Source organism: Lampetra planeri, chromosome 19 (genome assembly GCF_965212315.1).
Source record: "Lampetra planeri chromosome 19, kcLamPlan1.2.h2, whole genome shotgun sequence".
Lineage (NCBI taxonomy): Eukaryota > Metazoa > Chordata > Hyperoartia > Petromyzontiformes > Petromyzontidae > Lampetra > Lampetra planeri.
Genome location: NC_136125.1, coordinates 3,641,353 through 3,667,364, shown reverse-complemented (window position 1 = coordinate 3,667,364; position 26,012 = coordinate 3,641,353). Strand labels below are relative to the sequence as shown.

The window sequence follows — 26,012 nt, the reverse complement described above, 5'->3', positions numbered from 1 at the left end:
ATACAGGTGAATGAGAGTAGGTTGGATCTTTTTTCATTCTGAACTTAATAATGAAAAGCAATGTTCTGTATCAATGTGCATAAAGAAGAAATGCTTTAATCGATGGATATTATCTGATATGACGTACGTATGTGAAACGTGGCCATTTGTAAATATAATGGAACAAAAACTCGTGAAAATTGTCAACAGAATGGAATGGTCCATGCTGGAATTATACTAATGATTAATGTATAAATACACATAATGTACAACTTTAAACCACCTGCAGATACTGGGGCAAGACATTTTTTTCCTCGTTGAGTGTTGTCGTATGGCATCAGGAGATGTCACTATTGTTAGCACGAAGACATTTCACATTCGTAGAGAATGTGGATCAGAACATCTGAAAATCTGAAAAACGTCCAAAAATTGTCCATACAAAACTGAAAATCTCAAAATACTTTTTTTTACTTAAACACATAATTAATAAGCACCACAGTGTTATCCCTAAGATCTAACACCTTACCTTAAACCCTAATTCCAAACCTCTGAACTGAAAGCCCTCACACTTAAACTTAACCCCCGACCCGTGAACCCATAACCCCTTTTACTTTTTTCATACATTCGTACTGTACGACACCCTAACTCTAACCCTACATGGAGACTAGTGATGTCCTTTCAAAATGTCATCAGCTGAAGGTTAAAGAAGTGGAGATTAGAAAGAGCCGTTGACGGATAAGCACAACCCAAGGAAGGTGTGTGATTGGCTGAAAATCTTTTTTTGAATATATAATTGGATAACCCTCTGCAGGGATGGGAGTACCACACTCAAACCTCTCTTTCCTAGGATGTGTGGGGACAGTACAGTAGGATTGTTGTATAGAACATTATTACAGTTCTGCATATCTGGCACCATGCTCAAAATGAAACGGTTTACTGTACCAGCCCAGAGTACATATTTCACGAAATCAGTAATAAGTCGGCCAATGTGCTAATGTAACCATCGAACAAAACGGTCACTTTATTGTACGCTTTCAGATGCGCTTCTACGGCCGTCTGGAACGCTCATCCTTCCTATATTAGGAAGCCTTTGGAGCTATGCACTTTTATAACTATATTGAAAACGGATTTCTTTAGAACAGTTTTGTGCTTAGTAAGTTATATTTCCCCTGCACCTCCAATTAGCGTGGTTGGCTACGTACAGCACGAAAGAAGTTCAGCATACATACATACATATATGCATGCCTGGGCTCATTGTGTTTAAAGTTTAAATAGGTTACAAAGCATAGCCCCTAAGTCACCTATGACAATCTGATGTGCACGGTGGTCACCCATTCAAGTGCTATCCAGGCTCAACTCTACTTAGCTTCTTAGATCTGGTGAAATTTAAACGAATTCCAGGCGATTTGGTCAGAGGCAGCTTTACTCACCTATGTGTATTACACTTCCATGAATTGATAATTAACCAACAGGATGGCTGAGGAAATACCAAGGCTCTTTTTTAAAGTATGCCTTATCCTCATGCTTTGGCTTAATGGAAACAAAAACAGCCTTTGTTCTTGTGAGCACAATCCGGATTTCTATAAATGCATGACTTCACTTAACAAAATTAAGGGGAATGTTGATACGAAACAAACCCTCACATATATATATAACATACTAATTACTATATTGCCTCGCTGCAGTTTGGTCGAAGATCTAAGCTTCACATATGTGCTGTTTAATCTACAATGCATGGACGGGGCAGTTGTCATATTGTACAGTGTGGAGAGGCCACCATCCAGCAGTGGATTAAACAAAGGGCTGTGCCTTATCACGTAGTGTGTTGTGGTTGAAGATTACTGTAGCCCGTGTAACATTTAGAACACTTTGGCGGGGGGGGGGGCTATGTTTATACACTGTACAGGGTGGTGCAGATGTCTCATGACCCCCAAAAAATTGACCCCTAACATTTGTTTTCCTTCGCTTATTCATTTCTGTTTTCTCCACTCATTGGTATACAAAAAAAATAGTTTTAGAGAATTAAATGGGGGGCGGGGGTCGCAAGACATCTGGACCAACCTGTACTGTATAGAGAATGACTTTGCATGAAGTGTCCAGAGTGTGGATCATGGCCTACGTGAGTGAGACAGCACCGAGCTAGCCACTGCAACCACCAAATGTCCCTTTAGGCCATACAAATTCACTCTCCTGAGCAGCTAATCACTATTACAAATGAAAAAAATACATTAAATAAAGCAATAAACTATTTTTATTTCACCAGGTTAATGCCCACTGAGCTATATAGCTCTATAACAAATGATAGCTCAAAGAAGTGGCTTATCGTGTGGAAATGTATAGCAGCCAAATACTCGAAACGGTCAGTGCCCCCCACATATAACAGTTTTACCCCCCCCCCCCCCATCTGACAGGAGCTGCACTTGAAATGAATGGTAACGATTGGATCGCTTACCTCGTACATTACTGCACTTTACATTGAAATACTGACCCACTGTAGCGACCCCCGTTTTGAGACACGCGGATTACTGGCCTTAAAATAAACCTGACACTGGATACTGCGTGTCCCCAGGCCTTGATCTCAAAACAGCAGCGGTGATATCCTTGCTTTGTTTGTACAGTTTAATGTACTTTTGTATAGATTTTAGATGGTGTGCAAAGCATTACGACATGGGCCAAGGTTGTGAAGGGTGATGAGTGTCAAGACCTGTTCAAAAGAGGTATTTTGAGGATTGAGGTTGCATCACATTTCCATCAGTCTGCGTTTTTATCTTGTCCATCCTCAGGGTTTTAAAACTTTATATCTGCATCTATGGTGCTGACCAAACACAGGGTTATTGGGGTTTCCTCTCTTGCTCGATTGGGATCATTGGGAGCTTGACTGCACAGAATCTTGGGGCACCTCTGAGATGAATGGGTCTCCAACTGTAAGCTAATGTGGCAGAGTCTGAGACCGAGATGAAAGTTGCCGTCCAGACTCTGGGGAGGGGGGGGATAGGACGGGAGCTGTCTTGGAGGCTTTTGCCAGGAGGTACAACCAAGGAAGGGAACTAATTATGGGAGGGGGGGGATGTTTGGGACCAAGAGAGACCCCTATAAAGGGGGTTCTCGCTTGGGCGCTTGGGCCCAGGGAAGGCCCGAGGACCTGCCACTGGAGGGTGAATGCTGTTAAGATGCAATCGTGAGGTACGCTCCCATAATCGACTTGAACTGTGACGGCTAAGATATATTCAGCAGTCATGTGAAAGTGGCTCCCTGCTCATCTCCTCCTTGATGGAAATTACATATTTCTGTGCCAGAGACCAGTCACCCCCAGGACAAACAACCCTACTGTGCTACTTTTTAAAGCCCAGAGAGTCCAGCCCTCACTGAGATTTGCAGTAGCAAGCTTCCAACGGCAACATGACAAGATATTAGTTAATATTAGTTACTTTAATTCACTATTCATTTCAAACTCAATCATTATAACACGGTGTCTAAACGTGCTTTATAACTGTAGAGAGGAGCCGACACGAGATTGCAGGGGTCTCGTCCTTTATTCCTTTCCTTCCATTCACACCTGTCGCCAGCCGTCCCAATCCCGTTCCCGCCAAAGGCCCCCCTTTCCCGCCCGTTCTCCCCTTATATCACCTCGATCACCCCTCCCCCTAACCCATCTATTGGTGGGAATCCTTCCCCTGACACCCCTACATCACCCCCCCCCCCCCGGAGAAAAAATAACCGTCCTCGGTTCTGCCTCCCCCATGGACCATTTAAGTCTCCCCATGCCTCCCACCACTGACAGTGACGACAGCCCTTACCCCCCCCCACAACCCTACAATGCAATATAACACAACAAATCAATTGCGCGGCCTGCCCAGGTCTCCAGCCAGCATCCCGTAACAGCCCGGACATCCACAGGCAGCAGATGACCGTGGCGGCCCCCTCCTTCGAAGGCCCTCTCGTCGCGGTCCCTGGTTCGGTGGTGCCGGTGTCGCCTTGCCTGGCGCCGCTGTCTCTCCGGCCCCCGCTCGTGCCGCCGCTCCGTCAGGCCTCACATGGGGTGCTGTAGGTGACAAGGGAACACAGGGCACCGAACCCCCTGCCGGTCGGCGCGTGGTGGTCGGCGACCTTGGCCTGGGTAGGGATGATGATGATGTTGGCAGTGATGTTGGTGGTGATGTTGGTGAAGATGACGGTGGAGAGATGTATGGCTTAAGGCGGGTGGGGTGTACAAACCATCGTCGCTTACCCAGTTGGACCTGGACGCACTGCGGTCGGAGTGCTTTGATGACCTCGACCGGCCCTTTCCAGGGTCGGTGCAGCTTTGGTGAGAGGCCAACCGGCACCTGAGGACAGTGTAGCCATGCCTGGTCCCCAACTTTAAAGGGCTTGGCTGTCACTGTCCTCTCCCGTATCCGTACATTACTCTCTTGGCTCGCGGCCGATGCGGCCTCGGCTGCTTGGCGGGCCTCTCTCAAATAAATGAGGGAGGTCTTTAGTGCCTTCGGCCATGCGTCGGCTCTTGCCGGAATGTCCGTCAGCTGCACCTCAATAGGCGGAACGGGATCCCGTCCGTACATCAGGAAAAACGGCGAGAACCCCGTCGCCGCGTGTGGGGCCACCCTGTACGCCGCTAAGACCGATGGAATGTGGAGGTCCCAGTCGGAATGGTTTTCGTCCACCACTTGGGACAGCATGGCCGCTATGGTGCGGTTAAGCCGCTCTACCATCCCATCGGTCTGGGGATGATATGGAGATGTTCGGACCTTTTTAGTGCCCAGGATAGAGCAGACGTCCTTCAATAGCTGTGAGGAGAAATTCCTGCCCTGATCCGTGAGCAACCGCTCCGGTGCCCCCTTATCAAGGACATAGCCTCCCACGAAGGCATCGGCGATGGTCTGTGCCGTTTGGTCCGGGAGGGCCCACGCCATCGGCCACCTCGTGCAGTACTCGACTCCGACCAACAGGTATTTATTTCCCCGTGGCGTGACCGGCAGCGGTCCCAAGATGTCCAACGCAACCAATTCGTTGACCCTGGTCACCGTGATGGGCTGTAGGGGCGCCCGGCTTACCCGGGGTGGCGGCTTTCGCCGCGCACATTCGACGCAGGTAGCGACCCATCGATGCACGTCAGCGGTCATACCTGGCCAAAAGTACCGACCCTGTAATGTGTGCAGTGTCTTCCGCCCTGCCAGGTGCAGCAGCTGGCGGCCGTGTACGTCCATAACCAATTGTTGACGCAGCGACTCCGGAACTACCAGGCATCGCCGGCGCCCTGTCGGGTCCCATCGCATGAGGAGATCCTCCCATACGATGTACTCCTCCCCCCCTGCCTCTGCTGAGGCGCGTAGTGTTCGCAGTGGGGCTTCCTCCAGCTGTAGCCGTCTCCAATCGTCCAAGGTCAGCCCCAGGTCGTGGTCGGTCAGCTGGACCTCACCCTGTGCGCCCTCCGCCGTGCGTACAGGAGCGATGACCGTCCCCTCCGGCCTCGCCTCCTTGCAGCGTGCCCCGCCTGTGGTGCATGCACAAGGGCCCTGGGGCACCAGTCGGGACAATGCGTCTGCGTTGGCATGTCTGGTCCCTTTGCGATGCACTACTTGGTACCTGTACTCCTGCAGGCGTTCTATCCATCTGGCCAGCTGGCCCGAAGGCTGGTCGATGCGGAGCGAATACTGCAAGGCCGCGTGGTCAGTGCGGACCGTAAATTTGCGACCATACAGGTAGGGTCGGAATTGCTGCACAAAGTGAACGACTGCCAGGAGTTCCCTACGTGTGACGCAGTAGCGCTGCTCCGCTGATGAAAGCACGCGACTACCATAGGCGATAACCACCTCCCGACCCTGCTGGACTTGCGACAAAACACTGCCGATGCCCACATCGCTGGCGTCCGTGTCCAGGATAAAGGGGAGGCCAAAATCCGGAAAGGCCAATGGTGGTGCATCTGTCAGACGTGAGCGCAGCTGCTGGAATGCCTCTTCCTCCAGAGGGCCCCAATAAAACCTCTGGTTCTTCGCCGTCAACACGTGCAAGGGCTTGGCAATGGTTGCGAAGTTGGGCACAAACCGGCGGTAGTAAGAAACGAAACCCACAAACCGGCGTACCTCCGGAACCGTTGTGGGAACAGCCCAGGCCCTCACGCAGGCCGTCTTTTCCGGGTCTGTAGCCACTCCCGACTCACTGACGACGTGGCCCAAGTAGCGTACCGACGACTGCATAAGGTGGCACTTCGACGGCTTGAGCTTCAAGTTCGCGTTCCGGAACCGCAGGAACACCTGACGCAATCGGTCAATGTGTTCCTCGAATGATCGGCTGAAAACAATGACGTCGTCCAGGTAGATGAGGCACGTTTCCCATTGGAGGCCTGCCAAGGCCAACTCCATTATGCGTTGGAACGTTGCCGGCGCCGTCTGGAGGCCCATAGGCAGGCAGTTGAACTCGAACAGGCCCTGTGGTGTCCGGAATGCTGTTTTAGGCCGGGAGTCCGCGTCTAGTGGGACCTGCCAGAACCCGGACAACAAATCCAGCGTACTGAAAAATTTTGCTCCCGCCAGTGCATCCAATGAGTCGTCGATACGTGGTAGGGGATATGCGTCGGCCAGCGTGACGGCATTGAGGCGTCGGAAGTCCACACAGAATCTCAGTGACCCATCTGACTTCTTGACTAGGACCACCGGTGCCCCCCAGGGACTCGAGGATGGAGAAATTATGTCGGCCCGCAGCATCTCCTGCACCGCTTGTTGAATGTGCCCTTTTTCCATTGGGCTCATTCTATATGTGTTTTGGCGCAGGGGTGCGGCATCTCCCGTGTTGATGTGGTGCTGTGACAGATTTGTGCGCCCTAGGTCGAACGGTCCCCGGCTGAACACGTCCGAGAACTCCTGCAATAACGAGTGCAGCTGCTGTTTCTGGTCGGGCGGCAATCCCGGCTCAGGCCCCGCCAGCTGGTCCATCCACGATTTGGCCCCTCTGTCCTCGGACTGGCCGATGCTGCCTACAAGCTCGGGCTCTGTCCCTGGGGCTCCTAGTGACAAGGGACTAACGTGGGCCAGAACTGTTCCCTCCTGCACCGTCGCTGTTCTATCGGAGGTGTTCAGCACCTGAATGAACAGATGCTGGTTCCTCTGTACAATAGTTTCGGCCCCCACCAGCGCATGACGATCCATGGCCGCTGACGCCGGAGACACCAGGATGGGTGAGTCTGGTCGGGCTGTCACGAGGGGGGACCGATATTGCAGCGGAACCAGCATCTGGGCTGCCGGGGGAATGGAGACAGACTTACTGACCAGAGCCTGCACGTAGGGTACACCCCGGCTGGCCCCCTCCGCCTTTAGGAAATGGAGATGCGTTCCCTGGACTTCCACCCGCCCATTGGCCAGATCGATTTTCATTGGCATCCGCCTCAGAAAGTCCGTCCCCAACAGGCAGGGTACGGGCAACGTTGCGGAGACAAGGATGGGTCCTGCTACCGAAAGCTGTCCAATCTGTATCGGGGCTTCAACCTGGCCCAGGAAGCCCATGCTGCCTCCATTTGCTGCAATGAACGTTGTCTTGACGGGGACTAAAGGTCGGATTTTATCCGGCAGCATCTCATGCATGGTGCTCGAGATGATCGTGGCTGATGCCCCCGTATCGACCAAGATACGTGCCGACACTCCCGCGATTTCACCGACCAGGACCGAGGTTCCTGACGTGGCCGCTACCACCCGCCTTGCCAGCTTCCTCCATTGTGTGGCTGAGTCCGGCCACTGACCAGGCGGCGTCTCGTTATCCTGTGGTGCATGGTGAAATGATGGGGGATGGGTGTGGATGGACTGAAGATGGGGTTCCTCCCTTTGGAGTGCGTCCCAGCAGGGTGAACGCGCCCTTGTTACATAGTGTGGGCTTACCCCTGGGTTGCGGGCTGGGCTCTCTGTGTAGTGCAAATTGCCCCCCCTAGGTGACGTAGGATGGGCCCCCCTTGTGGTGTGGGGGGGCCCCCCCATTGCAGGGGGCGGTGGGGACTGGGGGGTGGGCCTTCCCGTGAGCCCCTCCCTTTCCTTTGTCACGGGGGCGTGGTCCCCCTGGTTCCGTCTCGCTCTGTCGCAAAGCGGTGGTGAGGCGGGTCGTGGAATTGCTCCAGGGCGCAATGTCAATCGTGTGGGCTGCCTCCGCCCCCGGGCCGTTGCCCCTGGCAACTCGCCGGCGTTGCAGGTAACTGGTGACGTCACGCCCGCCGGTGACGTCACGCCCGCCCGCGAACCCACGCCCGCCCGCGAAACCACGCCCACCCGCGACGTCACGCCCGCCCGCGAAACCCCGCCCGCCCGCGAAACCACGCCCACCCGCGACGTCACGCCCGCCCGCGAACCCACGCCCGCCCGCGAAACCCCGCCCGCGCGCGACGTCACGCCCGGCATCGACGTCGCTGCCGGCCGCGACGTCACTTCCGCCCGCGACGTCACCTCCGCCCGCGACGTCACCTCCGTCCGCGACGTCCCTCCCGGCGTCGGCGCGACTCCCGGCGCGGTCCCCGGCCTCGGCGCGATCCCCGACGCGGTCCCTGGCCCCGGCGCGATTCCAGGCGCGGTCCACGGCCCCGGCGCAATTCCCGGCGCGATCCGCGACACCACTTCCGACCGCGACGTCACTTCCGGACGCAACGTCACGTCCGTTCGCGACGCCACTCCGGGTCGCGATGCGACCACAGGCCCCGGCGCTATCCCCTTCCCCCGACCAGAACAGCGGGGACCGGGAAACGACACCACCGGCGCCCACCCCGAGGAGACTCCCGGTGAGTTCGCGGCGTCGGAAGTGTAATTACCCGGCCCGCCCGAGAGGCCGGGTGGGACGGCGTCACTCGCCTGGCTCCTGTCGGCGTTCGGCCCCGGCAGGTTCCAGGTGACGTTGGCGGCCTCCGGCTCCGTGCGGCACCCCCTCGCCACATGCCCCTCGCGACCACAACGGTGGCAGACCCACGGGGCGTTGCGTCGGGGGGGCTCGGCGCGATGTTGTAGAGGCGGCTGCCAGCGACGCGGCGGTTGGTCCCTCTGCTCCGCCAGTCCCCGGATCGCCGCGTACACCTCCCGCAGCGATGGCTCCGTCTCAGACGTCGGCGGTCCGTCCCCAGATGCCCCACCGGCAGCCTGTGGTGACGGTGCAGGTTCGGCGGTTAGTGTCGCTGGACCAAGTAGCGCCGCGGCAACGGCTGGGCTGTTCCCCCCCGCCGCGCCAGCCACCGGGCCCACGGGTGGCGCCCGGCCCATGACCTGCTCGTGGGCTTGGATGGTCCGGGCAGCCCACAGCGAGGTGCGTTCTTCCGGCGTCACTACGGGCATTACAACGCCGGCGCGGCAAGCGTAGGCGATGAGGTGCTCGACCACGAGGTCCTCGAGCGCTTCTTCAGCCAGGCGAGGGAAAGCTCTCCTCGCCAACACGAGCAGCGCCCCCCTGTAGGCTAAAGGGGATTCTTTAGCCCCTCGCTGGCGATCCTGGAACCGTTTAAAGGCTCCTTCCGCCGGGCAATAGATCTCCCCCAAAGCCTCGTAGGCCGCCTGTAGCGTGGACTTGCTGTGCGAGGGAAGGGAGGTGTAAGAGGAGAGTGCTTCTTTGCCCAGAACAGATGGCAGCGCTCGTAGGGCCTCTTCGTCTGTCCACTCGAGAGCGTGGAAGGCAGCCTCGAATCGGCGGACAAACTCCTCCCAATCTTCTTCCTCAGCCACAAACTTGTCGACGGGCCCCAGCCGACGCGGCCGTCCGGCCACCTGCTCTCCGTGTTGGGTGTTTAGCCCTGGGGGTTTTGGCGGGAGCGGCGGCGGCTGGCGTGACGAGGTTGGTTGCGGCTCCTGCCCGGCCGGCTGGTCGGCGTCCGGTTCCCGTGGCCTCTCCTCCCGTAGTACGCGTGGGGGTGGGGGTCCCGGTGCCGGCGGGCCCCCCATAGGGAGCCTCTGCAAGAGCTCCTGGAGCGCCCTCTCCACGCGGGCCATGCGGTCCTCCATGCGATCCTCCAGGCGATCCGGGCCCCCTTCTGCTGCTTCTGACAGCAGGCCCCCTTGTTGCCCAGGATGTGAAGGATCCCCGGCCCCTGCTTCCTCCTCCCTCGGCTCCCTCCCGCGAGGATTCTTCTTTGTAGCCATTAGGATCCCACCGCTGCCACCAAATGTAGAGAGGAGCCGACACGAGATTGCAGGGGTCTCGTCCTTTATTCCTTTCCTTCCATTCACACCTGTCGCCAGCCGTCCCAATCCCGTTCCCGCCAAAGGCCCCCCTTTCCCGCCCGTTCTCCCCTTATATCACCTCGATCACCCCTCCCCCTAACCCATCTATTGGTGGGAATCCTTCCCCTGACACCCCTACATAACCACAAAGATGATTAGCCTTATCTTGCCAACACATTGATTAATATTGGCTTTCACTTCAAATCAGTGTTTCGAATACAGTTTGTATGCAGTGGTGCTACATTGTTGGAGGTTTATACATCGTGCTGTGGATCTATATTCCTCCTTCAATGTTCCCATATCTAAATTGCCTGCCCTCCCTAACGTGCACTTATGGAGTATGGTAAATAAAAACACCCTTCATAACCCATACAATGTGGGGAGGCCCTGAGCCAGCAGTGGATATGTATATAAAGGTTAATTGGCGTTAAGAGGAGCATATAAGGGAAAGGTCTTGGCATTTGCCCTTGTAAAAGAGAGCATTTTAAATGCATCGCCCTTTGTTCATGAATGCCGTTAAAGTGTGCCATCCATCAAAATTCAAGTTAGAATAACAGTTGTCAAACCCACGAGATAAAACATAGACACCCCTACGTAACACGGCACATTGCACTTCAACTGACTCTCATGCATGTTTTGTCAGGACGTCTGTCTGTGCACATATCTATCATCTGCTGTGAATACGGCAATGCACAGCACTGAAAAAGTACAGTGCTACACCACAAATGCACACATTACTTTGATTCATTGTACTTCAAATAATTCAAGTTGTAAACGAAAAATATATTAAATGTCCAATATGCACATTTTTTTTACGAAATAAAATGGGAGACCAATTTTGCAGATCCTATTATCCACGACGTTATTCTCTATTTTACTCTTCTTATCTGCGGGATAAAAAAATATTATTGTGAATGATTGACTCATCTTATCAGCAGAAAATTCACGAGAGTTTGGAAGCCGCTTCACTAAGCATTTTAAGTAAAATTGTTGCGGGTAATGGGGCCGTGGTTAAGAGCAGTTCTATAAATCAAAAGGAGGGAGCAGTGGCAAAGTAGTTAGCGCACAACACTATAAACCCTGTGACCTAAGTTCCAATACGGGTCCCAGCTAACATCAGTGGTGGGCGACACCTGAACCGATCCTGGACACCACCTCCCTCCGCCTCCTTCACCGATACGCATAGGTGAAGTATGGTCAAACAACCCCCCATTAACGGCACGGAACGGGGACGACTTCATCCAGCAGTGCATTAACCATGGGCTATATGGGGTTTCATTTTTTACGATCGAGTAAAATAAAGTATTCCTCGGGAACTATTTCGATCAAATGTAACAAACAGGAGGAAAGGCAATTCATCTTCCTCTAAGCCGCATACTAATGTAGCCTGGACTTGAGCCAGCACTGTATAGAGTAAATAGGTGACACTTGTGACCTATTGAGCATGCATTTCTCATTGCTAACAGCACGTTTATAAACGCAGAATAAAGCGGCCTCCGCTTATCCGATCAGGTATTTTTCCGAGTAATTGCAATCAATGCCATTGAAACTACAGCGCAATAGTAATCTTGGAGAGACACCCAAGTGATCGGTTGATTTAGAAGTCGTTAATAAGTAATCGTACAGCGATGTGCATTCTCCTTTCACCTGCTGTGCATCTCAAAACCAAGGGTCAATTGGGAGGAGCGGGCAGGCGCGAGACAGGTTAATAGCCGATGACAATTCCCATTATTGTGTGTGCAGCGAGTTGAGTCGAATATGAGTGTGTGCCGCATTGTCGTCACGTGTCTATGCTGAAGTGACTGCGGGGCTGTTCAGTCCTAGTCATCTTTGTGGGAGGCCCTGCGGTAATGGTGTAGATTACACATTGCTATGGTTGAAGGCCCAGTGTTGTCTGTAAGACGATCACTGTTGACGTGCCACAAAGTGACAACAACACCAACAGCAAATTGGATTTATATAACAACTCGAGATGCTGTATAAAAACCAGTGGTGAAAAATACTCGTTCAAAAATATAAACAAAAAACATGAAAAATAATGCATATGCAAGGTGTGTGACATTATCACCTTGGCCGAAAGGGCTTTTGTATCACTTTTTTTTTCATAACCAAGGTGTGGGCATACCTTTGATGATGTGGCTATATAGCAAGTCCTCAATCGCAGTTGGAAAGTCATCTGGGTTTAAGCAGAGCAAGAGGGATAATGGGCTGGTAGTTGAGGCTGAAAAAGTGGCAGCCAACCTCGGGGAAACACCCAAGAAGGCATCCACTGCAGAGGTGGAGCGAGATGGAGAAATTAGATGCATGGGGTAAGATGGATTGCGTCATTATAGAATCATGAGGGATTGCATTGACAAGGAAAAACTTAAACCACCAGCGAATAGACGGTGGCTAATTATGATAGTAGGAAAAATATAACAGAATCATCACGTGACTCCTTTTAATGTGTTTCCGCTTGGTCCCAAAGCTCAATCACTTTTACGTAACATTTGCATTTTATCCCCAATATTTTTAAATTACCCCGTAAATTACAAAACATTGCTAGTCCTGAAATAAAACTTAAAACAGCATTTTTTCACGTTGAAAAATACTGATCAAACATTGTTTCCCAATGCTTAATTCCTGACAACAACTTCAGAAGAATGTCCCCTTTGTTGCTGTTTGTCTTGGATTCAGCAATTCAAAAACCCTCCGAAATTCTACTCAAACCAATATCTATTATGACATGATGGCGACAAGCAACGTAATTCGCTCCACGAAAAAATGTTTGCTCCCAGTTCATCAGTTACGGGACCGAGTAGACATGTGCTGTTTATAAATAACAGAAAAAAACACGTGGGTCATGAGGGATTGTTTGATGTAATTCACCACACTTGTCAGTGCATGCTGGTGAAGTGAGGGAGCTCGAGACCAGTTCATAGGTCACTCGCTACTGATGTTTGCCGTGGCCGGGAATGGAACTCAGATTTGGAACTAAAAAACAATGTTTTACATTTTAGCAGGTAAGGCTCACTGAGCTATACAGGAAAATCTTGGATTGCGAGCATAATTCGTTCCAGAAACGTGTTTGTAATCCAAAGCACTCGTATATCAGTTGTGATCACGTGACGCTCTGCAGACAAAGCGTCCACATACTACTCGTATTGCAAGACCTCGCTCGTTTATCAAATTAATATTTATTTTAAAAAATGTGCTCGTCTTGCTAAACACTCGCAGACCAAGATACTCGCAATCCAAGGTTTTACTGTGTTGCTATTTTTCAGAAGCGACCTGGCCATCACAAATGATAGCTCGTGTGGAAATGTATCCCAGCCAAATAATCTAAAAGCATATTTTTAAAAGTGGAGGGAAAAACCAGAGGACCCGGAGAAAAAGGTATGCGACCACGAGGAGAGACACATGCAAAAAATATACATGCGTCAGTGTCAGGATCGAACCTATGACCTCCTGTATACCAGGCAAGGTAGTTAACGTCTCACCACCGTGAGTCCAGAGTGCAGTGTGCCAACCACACCATCACCGCTCGCCCCTCTTTGCTATTCATATCTTTTTTAAAGTATGCTGCCTGAGCACATGACTGATTATTAATGCCGAGGTATAAACAGAAGCTCAGGGTAAAAAAATGTGTAAATAAAATAGAGCGTACATGCTCAAAATGTGCAGCATAAATAAGACAACATTTGATGGAATAAACATTTAATGGAATCCATCTAACAAGGTAGGCATGTGTGTATATACATTCCACAAAAATGTAATGGTCTATCGTATGCACATGCATAAGCAATCCAATGACTTCTTACGTAGTTCCCCTCTGTGCGCACACCACCCCTTGCCCCAGGTCACATGTCGGCGAATATTTTTCTTTGTTCAATAGTTGACAAAAATCCTGCAGACTTTCCAATGACCAACAATGGGAGAAAATGCGATGCCATTGTGTTTGTGCACTTTCATCAACATCTGAATATGGCCTTACGTGTCAAGTTATTCAGCCCCGGTGACTAGGCCCGAGCTCAAACCCTCGTCAGGGCCCACTCAGGAAGTCACCCTTTTTGGGGGTTGAGAAAATGAGTACCGGTTTGTGCAGAGTAAACAGCGGTCTTCCTGTAGGTATTAATTCTAGATTTGACGCTTTCGTGACTGCAAGGATTCATACGCTGAGGTTTTTTACCTACGTGATTTTACCGAAAAAACCTAAAAGTATGAATTACTGTAGGTAGCCTGACCACCACAGTAGGAATGGGCAATTCCACTGCTGGCTCAAGGCCATCATGGTGACGAGCACTGAGCAATGCTCACACGAACAGAGAGGTGCTGCCACGTTTTGACTCCAATATGTATGTGTGGGCAGGTTCGCTCACAAGTCTTTATTTCCATCATCTTGAGTTATCACTCAGTCGAGCATTGGGCTATCTCGAGGCGAAATCCAGGTCACGGTAGACTCATCCCAAAATATGCTTGGGAGTTCCCACTTGGTAGAAAGTTACAGTGGCTATCATACTGAGGCTGGTTCCCACCACAGGGATAATCGAATTTCCACAACTAGCTCAGAGAGCTGCCAGTGAGAGAGATCACTCTCGCTGTTCATAAAGTCACGGAAACCACGTTGTGGAATTAAAACAAAGTTTGTCTACGTGCAACACTGCACACGTATACATATATGGGCTTTCCTTGGGACATAAACTTGTGATCGTGATATAACGTCTGTTTTCCTATAAGGCGTGTTTTCATAACGCTAATTGGATATAACGCGATTAATGTATTAGGGAACATGTTTTTAATGACGCAGATACGAATTGGAAATAACACAATCGAGTGAACAGAACAACGTTACGCGAGTAGGATTAAGCAGTTTTATGGCTGCCTCGGCGTAGCATCGCACAAGGCGGGAGACTGCTGGATGCTCCTCGATGCTACCCACGTGCTCCAGTCTTTGTTCAGCCTATGTACGCATCTCACGTGTTTTTGCGGTTCTGTGCTTTACCCTATATTATATGTTATTTATCATAACAAGATTTTCCATAACGCTGTGTTCTTCAGGAACGCAACTACCGCCGATTTATAATAGAACAGACTGTACAAGTGTCCAACAAGCTCAAATAAGCATTGTTAGGTGGTCCTGGGTGGCCTCGAGTCAACGGTGGAAATTCCAACACTCCAATGGTGGACTTTATGACAATCCATGATGAGTACTCTCATCTCCCTCCAGTATTGAGCCATTCCCCCTGCTGTTTCTGCATTCATTCCCATCTATTATTGAGTGCCGTCTTCCCAGTCTCCCCAGCTTTGTTGATGGTAACTTTAAAAAAAATCTGCCATTGTATGTACGTATGTTGAACTTCTTTCGCACCGTACGTAGCCAACTGTGCTAATAAAAGGCGCTATGTGTAGTGCATGAAGTCAATGATACCATTTGGTCATGTTTTTTTTATTGAGATGAGATTGTCAGGTGGGGGAATAAGCGGCACATCATTTAATTTTGATTTTGACAACAGCGATAAGAGTGTCTTTATGGAACCAGGGATTTTAGGCAGCACATCAGCTGTGATTGAACACAATGCGGTGATGGATAGGCCTGTAACAGATGCCAGGTAGAGGTGTGCGCACTATGTACACTAGAAGGCGACAGATTGCTCATAAACAGAGTAAACAGAATAGCAGAGATTGCCACCCATAAGGCGTTTTAAACGTTTGTGCATCAGATGGCAATCGCTTTGAGACTACTCATTAACAGGCTGTGCAGCTGAAATCCACGTAAGGTAGTTTCCTTAAACACAAGCTTTGTTAACTCGTACGGATCATTTTGTTTGTGCACTTTTACAAACGAAAGTTTTGCTTACACATTACCATCCCCAATGCTTTCTCACGTGCTCAATCAACATCGGAGTTGCATCTCACCAAGTTGTCGGAGTGCCCATCACAGATGCCCAGCTTCCAAAATATGTACGGTTAAACGTGTGCAATGTTAAATGCACGACTTGTGAGTTTTCATAATAATGATGATACGTGGCAGTCTTCAGTCATCCTTCTGCTCCGTTTCAAATGCTGGCAGGAGAAGACAAACATGCCGGCCGCAAGCAGCTGTCCTCATGAGCTGATGAGCTGCACAGCATGATTTGCTATTTTAAACATTTACATTATACGCCATGCATTTATTATTGACGATGGTTACATTGACCATCGTTAATGCCATTAAAACACAACATGCACGAGAGTATGATATTAATCGATGTTTATCGCATGCCATGCTTTTCCTCCCAATTTCCTTTATTTAAGGAAAAGTTAAGGCCCTTATTTATGAGCTGGTTTAGAGGGGTTCTTTATATTGCATTGCAAAATGGCAGCCAGTGGTTGTGGATATATTGGGCAGATTTTCTATCATCTTCATAGCTCTGCATGCATTTCTTTAATAATACCATTATTTAATGGGGACTACTAATACCATTGCACAAGGTCTGATGTATTTGGTGCGAACCCATGAGGGGCAGCACACACAATATACAGTGCTGTACGTACATAAATAAAATCTGCAGCATCATTGCCTGCATCCAAAGGTTAATCCCTGGGTCTCTGATCAAGTATCCATATTGGGCACACGATAATACTGCAAGCATTATGTTGTCAGTCAAATTAAAGTGCCTCCCTATTCAGAATGAGCAATGTCAGCAGTCGTCTTTGTAAGCGTCCCTGAGCCAATAGTGAAAATTACATATTCCCATCACAGGTTTCAGTCACTCTCTAGAAAGACTGCTGCCGATTTCCCACACACTGGTACACTGCTTATTGACCACAGAGGGACGATGAGCTGAGTTGGACCCCAACATGAATTTGAACTCTCAACCTTCTTCTTGTGAATCAAGTGCACCAACCACCACATCACTCTGGTCTGATATTGTATATCGTGCAGGATTTAATGAGAGTTTTCAATTAATACGTGCAAGGAGATATCCCTGCTTCCTGTTAATAAACTGGAGGCACCAGACCACATATTCTACAATACATTTAACGCATTCGCTGTCTCAATCCAATTTTCAAAATCCACCATTCAACTCGCAACACTTTAGTGTCACAAATTTCCACTGCAAACATTTCCAAATTATAAATGTTCTGACCATGGTGTCATCTCATTCAATTAATTTTGATTTCAATTAAATGAGGCTGAAAGAAATGTTTTATTATAATTTCAAAACGCAATGTTTACCAAACGCAATGTTATGGCGGTGATGCCATTATGGGGTGACGTCAGCTGTCACATTGTGTGAGCGTTTCCCTTGTGCACAATTTTAAAAGCGTCATTTCATTGCACAACCCTCTAAAATGGCGTGGAAAAAAAGTAGTACAGTACAGTGTAGCAGTGTGCTACTGAATTTCCTCCAGCACAAATCATCGTTTGACCCCCGAGTGCATAGGCGACGGTTCTACGTGCATACACAATGCTATCCTGTATTCCAAATGTGACGATTAGAGCAGCATTGTCATACACTACCTACAAGCACGTGTCGGAGAGCTACTGCAGATACAACACGTCAGGGACAAGCGAGCGAAAGCGCACACACACACACTTGTGTTCAAAAATAGACCTCTGGCCCTTCACGTAGTCAGTCGTGAGAGAAGTCCCTTGCCCTTCATTTCTGGTGGCAGAGAGATTCTCTCTGCATCCCGCGCGCCTTAATGTCACGCCACAACTTGTCACTGCAAGGAGCGCGAACGACGGTCTCCGGATGAAACGATTCTCGACTTTCCAACAAAGGTCCTCTCCTGCCCGGTGTGGCGCTGAGGCTGCGACTGTGAATAAGATGAAATCACTTGCCTCACATACTCACTCACGGCGCTCACATACTCACTCACGGCGCTCACAATGTACGAAAAACGTAATAAATGCGCGCATAAACAAACGGGGATCTGTGGATGGGGGGAGCAGTGGCAAAGGTCAGCCATCGCTTCGACACAATGGCCAGAAAGAGTGGTGCGTGTAATGCAATGAGTCTGATAACTCATGCGGGTTGTGCACTGTAAAAACAAAGCACTGGACAATGAGCCCTGTGGCGCAATGAACGGTGGGAGCAATGCCAGCCCTCGTGCACGTATATGTGTGCTGAACTTCTTTTGCACCGTACGTAGGCAACGATGCTAATCGAAGGTGTGGGTGAAGGACGACAAACTAAACACAAAAATCAGTTGTTAAAGAAATGAGTTTGTCAATCTAGATGTTTTAAAAGTGCATCGCTGCAGTGGCTTCCTAATATCGGATGGAAGAGCGTTCCAGACGGCTCAGAAGCGCATCTGCAAGCGCGCGAAGCGGTGACCCGCCTTTGTTCGATGGCCAGCCAAAAGCTGCTGCTGCGAGGTTGACCGCAGTTCACGTGATTGTTTATGCTCCATGACGAGATCAGCAAGATAATCGTGGTTCATTTGTGGCAAACACTTTGTGTGTAATGACTGCGACATCTGCCAGCACGGAATGCGACCTGCGCTACTTGATCATATTACTGAGCTTTAACAAAAATGATGTCAGGATAATAAAATAAAACAAAACGTGACAGACAGAGGGTTCTTATTCATATTCTTTGGGTTCTCTTTTACAAATAGCGTAGTATGTGCAGACGTCCAGTGCAGACGTGCAGTAAATGCATATTGGGTGGAGTGGTGGTTAATTGGTTTGCGCACAATTGGTGGAAATTCCATATTCCTGAGGTAGGGGCTAGTCTGCAGAAGAAGACAAGCCCTGCTGATTTATATTTTACCAAACCCAGCGAGGTGAGTTGAAGCTTTCGTGAGTCAAGCACTCAACTGCCGCAAACAATACTTCCAGCAAATATCCGCCTCCCACTGAATATACCCCACCCGTGTTTTTGTTGTGCCGGCGTCGATGTAGATGTGATCATGAGGTTTTTTGTATTTGTTCGGTTTTTTTTACTGGCGCCAACTACCAAAGCAGTCCCTCGACTTTTTTCTGAATTCGTTCAGATATCATCGAAAGTTACTAATTTTCACCCAAAAAAAACTTACTTTATAATATTTAAACAATGGATATTAATACATGAAGATACTAACAACATTATAAAACACATCATATTAAAAGAAACATGGTTAATCAATGCATTGATTACTAGTTACTGTACCTACAACAGCCCATCATTAACAGGGGAATGGTCGGTAAGTGAACACATTGGGCTCTATGCAGGCCCGTCAAGCGATTGATTAGTCATTAACAGGGGTGGTTGTTCAGAGGGGTTCTACTCTACACTATGCACTACTATACACTATACTATACATTGGGCTCTATGGAGGCCCATCGTGAAGCGATTAGTTAACGGGTGAGGTCGTTAAGAGGGGTTCTACTGTATTCCGTGCCGGATTATCCTCGTAGCAACAGCTACAAATGCTACGGGCGCCGCACCTTCAAGGGCCCCGTGTTAAATTCTATCAAGCTATCAATTCCGGTTCAGTGATTCTGCACTTGCTCTATTACTATAGTACTATACTGCCTTCAACTTTTATGAACGACTGTGTGTTTAAGGTTAGCGATTTGTCGTATTATCTGACTGTATAGCAAATTTTAAAAATACAATTACTTTACTATGCAAGTTAAACATTTATGTTTTAATATTGATGTGTTTTTTTGTTATTTATGGCCCCCTTAATAACATATGCTACAGGCCCCGCACTAGCTTAATCCGGCACTGATTGTATTATGTAAGTCGTGGGTTAGTTGGAGGTTTTATTCTTTGTGTTCCATTTCATCATACGTGCCATGTTTAAAGGTAACGGTGGCTGCCCTGCAATGGCTACCTCACACACCGCTGCTGGTGGAAGCTCCTCCACTGGAGGGAGCTCCAGAAACAGACCGTCGTGATTTAATTTACTTTTATTTTTTTATTTTTTACCTACGTGACTTCACCGAAAGAACCAAAGAGTATGGATCCTTGCAATCACGACAAACTTCAAATCTAGAACGTCTATAAGGTATTTTCGCCTATTCTTCTATACTGGCCAATATGTCTTGGGATATATTTTCACATAATGCACGTATAGTCATTATAGGGACAAGTGGCAGAGAGTATTGACCATGAATATTGGTTTATTTTTTTTATCCTTTAATTCTTAACCCCAACAAAATAACGAGGAACATTTTCACAGTAATGCAAAACTGCCAGGAATGAACTGAAGATGAAACTGCATCACACAAATACAAATTCACCTCTCAATTAATCACCATGATTCGAGATTACTATTCGATTCACTTATTTATTTTTAACCAATATATTTTTGTCTGGTTTGTAGATCCTCATTTGTGCCGTCTGAATAATCCGTGATTTATTCCATGCTCTCTCTCTCTCTCTCATTTAGGTCCTTCGCCTAAAATGTAACATTTAGATTAGAAAAAAAATGCATAAACTCTTCGCTTAAAACAAACAAACAATCAGGATCACAGGTGAAAGAATACATTTTATTTTGCAATACCTGCTTAAGTAACATTTAAATTCATTATTTTTTTTACAACTCTTTCATCAAACTGCAAAGTATTTCCTTACAAGGTCATTATTGCAACAGCAGCTCAGTTGCACTATCGGTGTGTCTGTACAAGTTCTCATTTTTACAAATGTGAACACAATGCGTGGGCAAACTTTATTAGCCTGAATAGTGGTTGCAGTCGGGAATATGCCTTTTTACTATTGGCCATTAATTTGTTCATTGCTCCACCAAACTATAGGATACTTCACAGGCTTCTCAAGGGACCTTGAATGCCTTTGAACAGGCAAAAACCGTGTTCCTCCCAACTGCATTGCATTAATGGTTTGGCCCTTTTGAGCATTGGATGTTTAAGCGGAATACAAATTATGCTAAGAAGTACACTTGCCTATGAGACAGAAAGGAGGTGTGTGCAAGTTATTATGCAAATTATTTGTCAAAACTGCGTTTCCAGTGGTGCAAGAGCACGGATCACAAAACAACAAAAAACTCCACTCGTTCATCAATAACAGCAAAACCTCTGCTGTCCAGCACTTTACCATCAGTAATGCTCTATTAACCGGCATCTGTCATAGACAGGAACACACATTTTCTTTCACATATCCGGGAAAAAGATTTCGACAGCCATCTGGCATCTTGCCGTGCACCGCTCATAGATCCGCTGTTGTTGTTTATGGGAACTTCAAGGGCGCTGGCAAGTGGTGGTGCTAAGGGCAGTCTGTATCCACAGTACTGTGCTACTGCATACCGTACGGTTTCTCTACAATCAACTGAGAACGCTCTAAAACTGACTGGTAAGTGCCTCTGTAAAATTGTATATTATTTCACATATCATAGTTAAAGTGTAGGCTTAGTTTCTCTTGAAAGGTGATCCGTGCTTGGAAAATGTCGTGAACCATAAGTATAACTCTCATATTTGATCAACCAAACCCCTACATCCCTAATGGAGAGCCGGATGGCAGAGCTTTTTCTGTACTGTAATAGGCGACGTTTCATGTAATGGCCCTTCTTCATAGCAGAAACCATCGCCAGTAATGTCACCAATTGTCGTTTTCCACGTTAAGGTGGTGTTATTGACAAACGTGCCAGCTCAAAACCTTGATGTGCAATTTCTGCATAATAGCACAGCACAGCCCTATTGCACTATAGCTTTCTTTAAAAAATATATAAATTTTAGATAGCGTCGTTCCGGTAAATTGCATCTCACAATCGCCGACTAACCACAGACACGAGCTGGAAGGCTACCAGGCAGTGAGCCGGCGCCAACGATTGTTCTGCAGTTATCTATATATTAAGATGTTCTCTCATATGTGGGAGAAAACCGGAGCACGCAGAGAAAGCTCACGCATGCGTGGGGGCAACGCTATTTCTCATACAGAAGGAACATATTATATAAGTCCGCACCTCCGATTAGCACGGTTGGCTACAAATGGTGCGAAAGACGTTAAACAATCTTGATTAGAAGCTTTAGTGACTGCAGGAATCCATACTCTTTGGCTTTTTCGGTAAAGTCACGTAGGTATAAAAAAAAATCACGACGTTTCGGGCGCAACACAAGCGTCCGTCATCAGGTGGGAAGCATGGCCTGCTGCTGATGCAGACAAAACAGTCTGCATCAGCAGCAGTCCATGCGTGAACTTAACCGAAAGAACCAAAGAGTATAGACGTTAAACACACTTTGCTGTACAGTAAACCCTCACTGTGCGCGAGTTCTGGATTCGCAAGTTTCACATATTTGCGAGTTACTAAATGTATGTCAATTCCCTATTCGCGACCCAGCGAACTCCAGTGTCCGTGAATGCCTACAGACCGCCGACACGGGGGAAGTGCGTGCAGAATGTTGTTACATTTGAAACGGTCTGCGAAGATTAAGCCTCTTGGCTGCCCGCTGAGATATCAGTCTCGCTGTCGTCCTGCTCTGAACTCGCTATTGCGCATTTGTACTTTACACGTACTTGCAGTCGACTCGTTTATACATGTTGGTATAAACTAGTCGACTGAGACTCATTAAAAAGATCGTGAATGTAATCAGGGAAAGTGTTGCGGCTGGCGCTCCCCAGAGTGCTAGAATGATAACAACTGTGCGGTGTTATAAACACCTGCATGTCCCGAGGAGTCATTCTCCATCACCACCACCTCCATCGTCGTCGTCAAATCATCATCGTAAAGATAATTTTAAAAAACACATTCTTCTTTATAAATGATTATTTCTTTATTGTAGTAATTGTTATTAAACATTTGCCATTTCCCTCCTATGTGCATTTGTGCGAGGAACGTAACCCCATTTTCCCCATTGCATCAAGGTTTCTGCATTTCGCGGTTTCTGCGACCGCGAATTCTGCATTTGCGTTACGTTTTCAATGATGTAACCCTCGCGGATAGAGAGAGTTCACTGTACTGCATTCTGCTGGCAAGCCAGGATATGGCAATTCAGCAAACCATGGGAAGGGAGTCGCACAACATTTTATAATTTGTGTGATCCACCAACCCTCACCTCCTCCACAGTGCTGGGTAACAGGCATACACAGCCACTTGGCCACGGGGTCTGCAACCAAAATAACAAGAAGAGCAATATTTTTTCCGAAATCGGTGAGAAAAAAAACCCTCAACATTTCAAGAGCCGCAATGCTTGTGGTGAATACGAGACTGTGATCCTGAATAAATAACGTCCCGAAGCATTCCCTGGAGAGCCGCATGTGACTCCGGAGCCCCAGGTTACCAACCCCTGCACTAATGTTAACCTCTTAATAAGAAGTACAAAGACCTCCTGTTATCAGTGACCCTATTACATGTGACTCATATGATCCGCCGGAGCTGTATGGTCCACAGAAACTCCTATTATCCGTGGCCTATTCTTAAAATTACAAACGATTATCCACATTTTTTACCCATCATTGCAGAACTTAAAATGATTTGCATAAAACATTATGGCTAAGTGGTGTAAATTCACAGATAACCCAACGGATAACAAGACCCACTATGTTCATCCCCGCAAATCACCATGGATAAGATAAGTTCAACTGCAGTCAGAGTCCAGACAGATGGTTGGCGGAGTCGACCCCAAAACAGGACTTGAACTCATACATTTATATTGAGGTCAGGCATTTTACCTGCAGCACAACCTATCCACATTGTGTCAATTGTAACAAGGTGCATTTATACACAAAAAATACTCCACTTACATTTTACGAAACCTCTTACTCTTACACTCTTATATATTAGCCTTCAGCCAGTGGACCAAATGACAAAATAATGGCATTACATACACAATGTGGACAAATCAACCATATTAACTGGCTATCACATACATACCCTCATCTGACAGCATGTGGACTTTGTTGCAAGCCAGTTTGTATTGGCATTGCAATTACCCATTCTGTATATAGTCTTTGACGCAACGTACATTTTTCCATGAAAATAACGGATCTTGGTGCACCTTCGCGGTTATTTAATTTAAAAAACACACTATGCGGTTGCAAGAAAATCTAATTTGGCTCCGCAAAGACCAATGCAATACTTTATAGACACATTACTCTAAAAAATAAGTCTTCGTCTACGTCTCATGGGCACCACATTGGCGAAATATTCACTACCTCGCCTGGTATACAGGAGGTCGTGGGTTCGATTCTGACCCTGACACCTGCTGTATATTTGGAGTTTGCATGTTCTCCCCGTGGCTGCGTGGATTTTTTTGCAGTTTCGCCCTCCACATTTATAAACATTCGTTTAGAGTATTTGGCCAATATCAATTTCCACAAAAGCCACTTCATGGGCCCTCATTTGTGGCCAGGTCACTTACAAAAAAAACTATGTAGCTCAGTGGGCCTTATCTGGTAAAGTAAAAATATTTTTTTAGTACCTTTACCATTTCTCTCGGGAGTGTGAAGTTTGAAAAGCGTAGCCAAATAGACCCCGACTGCACCCGATTTAACCAGGCTGTTTTCAAAGACATAACGCCCTTTTTATGGTTGACCCATTAATTTTTTTTCCATACGAGCTCTTCTCACCAGCAGAATGTGTACGTTCCTCTTGGACATATATCACTCCATTAGTTTGCTGAACCATGTATGTAAAAAAGACATAACTGCAAAAATATTGTAACGCGTGTTTTCATAACACGAATTGGATATAACACGATGAATGTATCAGGGAACACATTTTTTTAATAACACGGATGCGAATTGGATATAACATGATTGAATGAACGGAACTAATGCTTTAAGATGTTACCCATGCCCCTCAGTCTTTGTTCAGCCTGCATACACATCTCACGTGTTTTCGCGAACTGTGTTTTACCCTATATTATGTATTAATATAACACGATTTTTCCATGACGCGGTGTTCTTCAGGAACCCAATTACCACTGCGTTATAGAACTGACTGCAATACATTTTATGTCCAGCCACATGGCCCCATCTGCGGCCTTGATATCATCAGCAGACATCGCAGATACATGATCTGTAGGTAATGTGAATCTGTAATTATATTTATGCTCCAAGAGGGATTTTGGTCATCGTCATGAAGCCTACTCACCCCTACCTCTACTATCCCCACTCAGTGCTCCCCCCCCGCCTTCCACAAACCCAACCACGAGCCAAACCAGTCCCAATCTTGTGCCCGGCGGAAGTGGCGAGACCTAAAAAGAAAGATGCAGGGCCTAAAGAAGAGTCCTAAGGAGGAAAGAGGCAGAGCTGCAAGTGAAGGGCCTGATCAGAAAGGGGTGGAGCCGAATGAATGAGGGGGTGGAGCCTAAAGAGGAAGGGGCGGGGCCTACAGTGGTTGAACATTCCTAAATCTTTCATTCTTTCGGTAAAGTCACGTAGGTATAAAATGATTTATGCGATTTCTTTTATACCTACGTGACTTTACCTAAATAACCAAATAGTATGGATTCCTGCAGTCACGAAAGCTTCAAATCAAGGTTGAACATTCCTATTGATTTAAGGTAAAAGCTTAACGTCGAATACGTGGCAGCAGGCGGCCAGAGCTTTAGTTACCGCAGATGCGGCCACAGGTTAACAAGCGAAGGCGGATTGTGCAGAAACGTTTTCCGGTGGCGGCGCCAAAATCCTATTACGTTCATAGTGAAGGTTTTTGGGTTAGATCGCGTAAGTATAAATGTGTCGCAACCCTCCATCACCCAACACAGCCAGTAAGGTTTGTCACATAAAAAACACGCCAATTAGTTACTATTTGACAAACCTTACTCGTTGTGTCGGGTGGTGGAGAGTTACGACACCTACTTACGCGATCTAACCCAAAAACCTTTATTATGCGTGAAAACTATCCTATTACGTTTCAACCACTTGTCGTGCAGTACTGTACTGTACTCGACAGTCATTCTCCATGTGAAAGTGATGTCTAAGCTTAAATTGGCATTGAGACAGTGCT

The 26,012-nt window shown here is 47.8% G+C and overlaps 2 protein-coding genes across 2 annotated transcripts in view; both read right to left on the bottom strand.

Annotated features, from left to right (window-relative positions):
- The window catches only part of LOC144723968 (neurobeachin-like), a 518,054-nt gene that overhangs the window by 475,984 nt on the left and 16,058 nt on the right, over positions 1 to 26,012 (bottom strand). The window lies entirely within an intron of this gene.
- LOC144723967 (uncharacterized) lies at positions 3,689 to 10,254 on the bottom strand. Its single transcript, XM_078602769.1, has 2 exons — positions 8,799 to 10,254; positions 3,689 to 4,021 (listed from the first exon to the last, which is right to left on the bottom strand). Exons 1-2 carry the CDS (start codon positions 10,068 to 10,070, stop codon positions 4,010 to 4,012), a joined length of 1,284 nt encoding a protein of 427 aa, XP_078458895.1. The 5' UTR covers positions 10,071 to 10,254; the 3' UTR covers positions 3,689 to 4,009.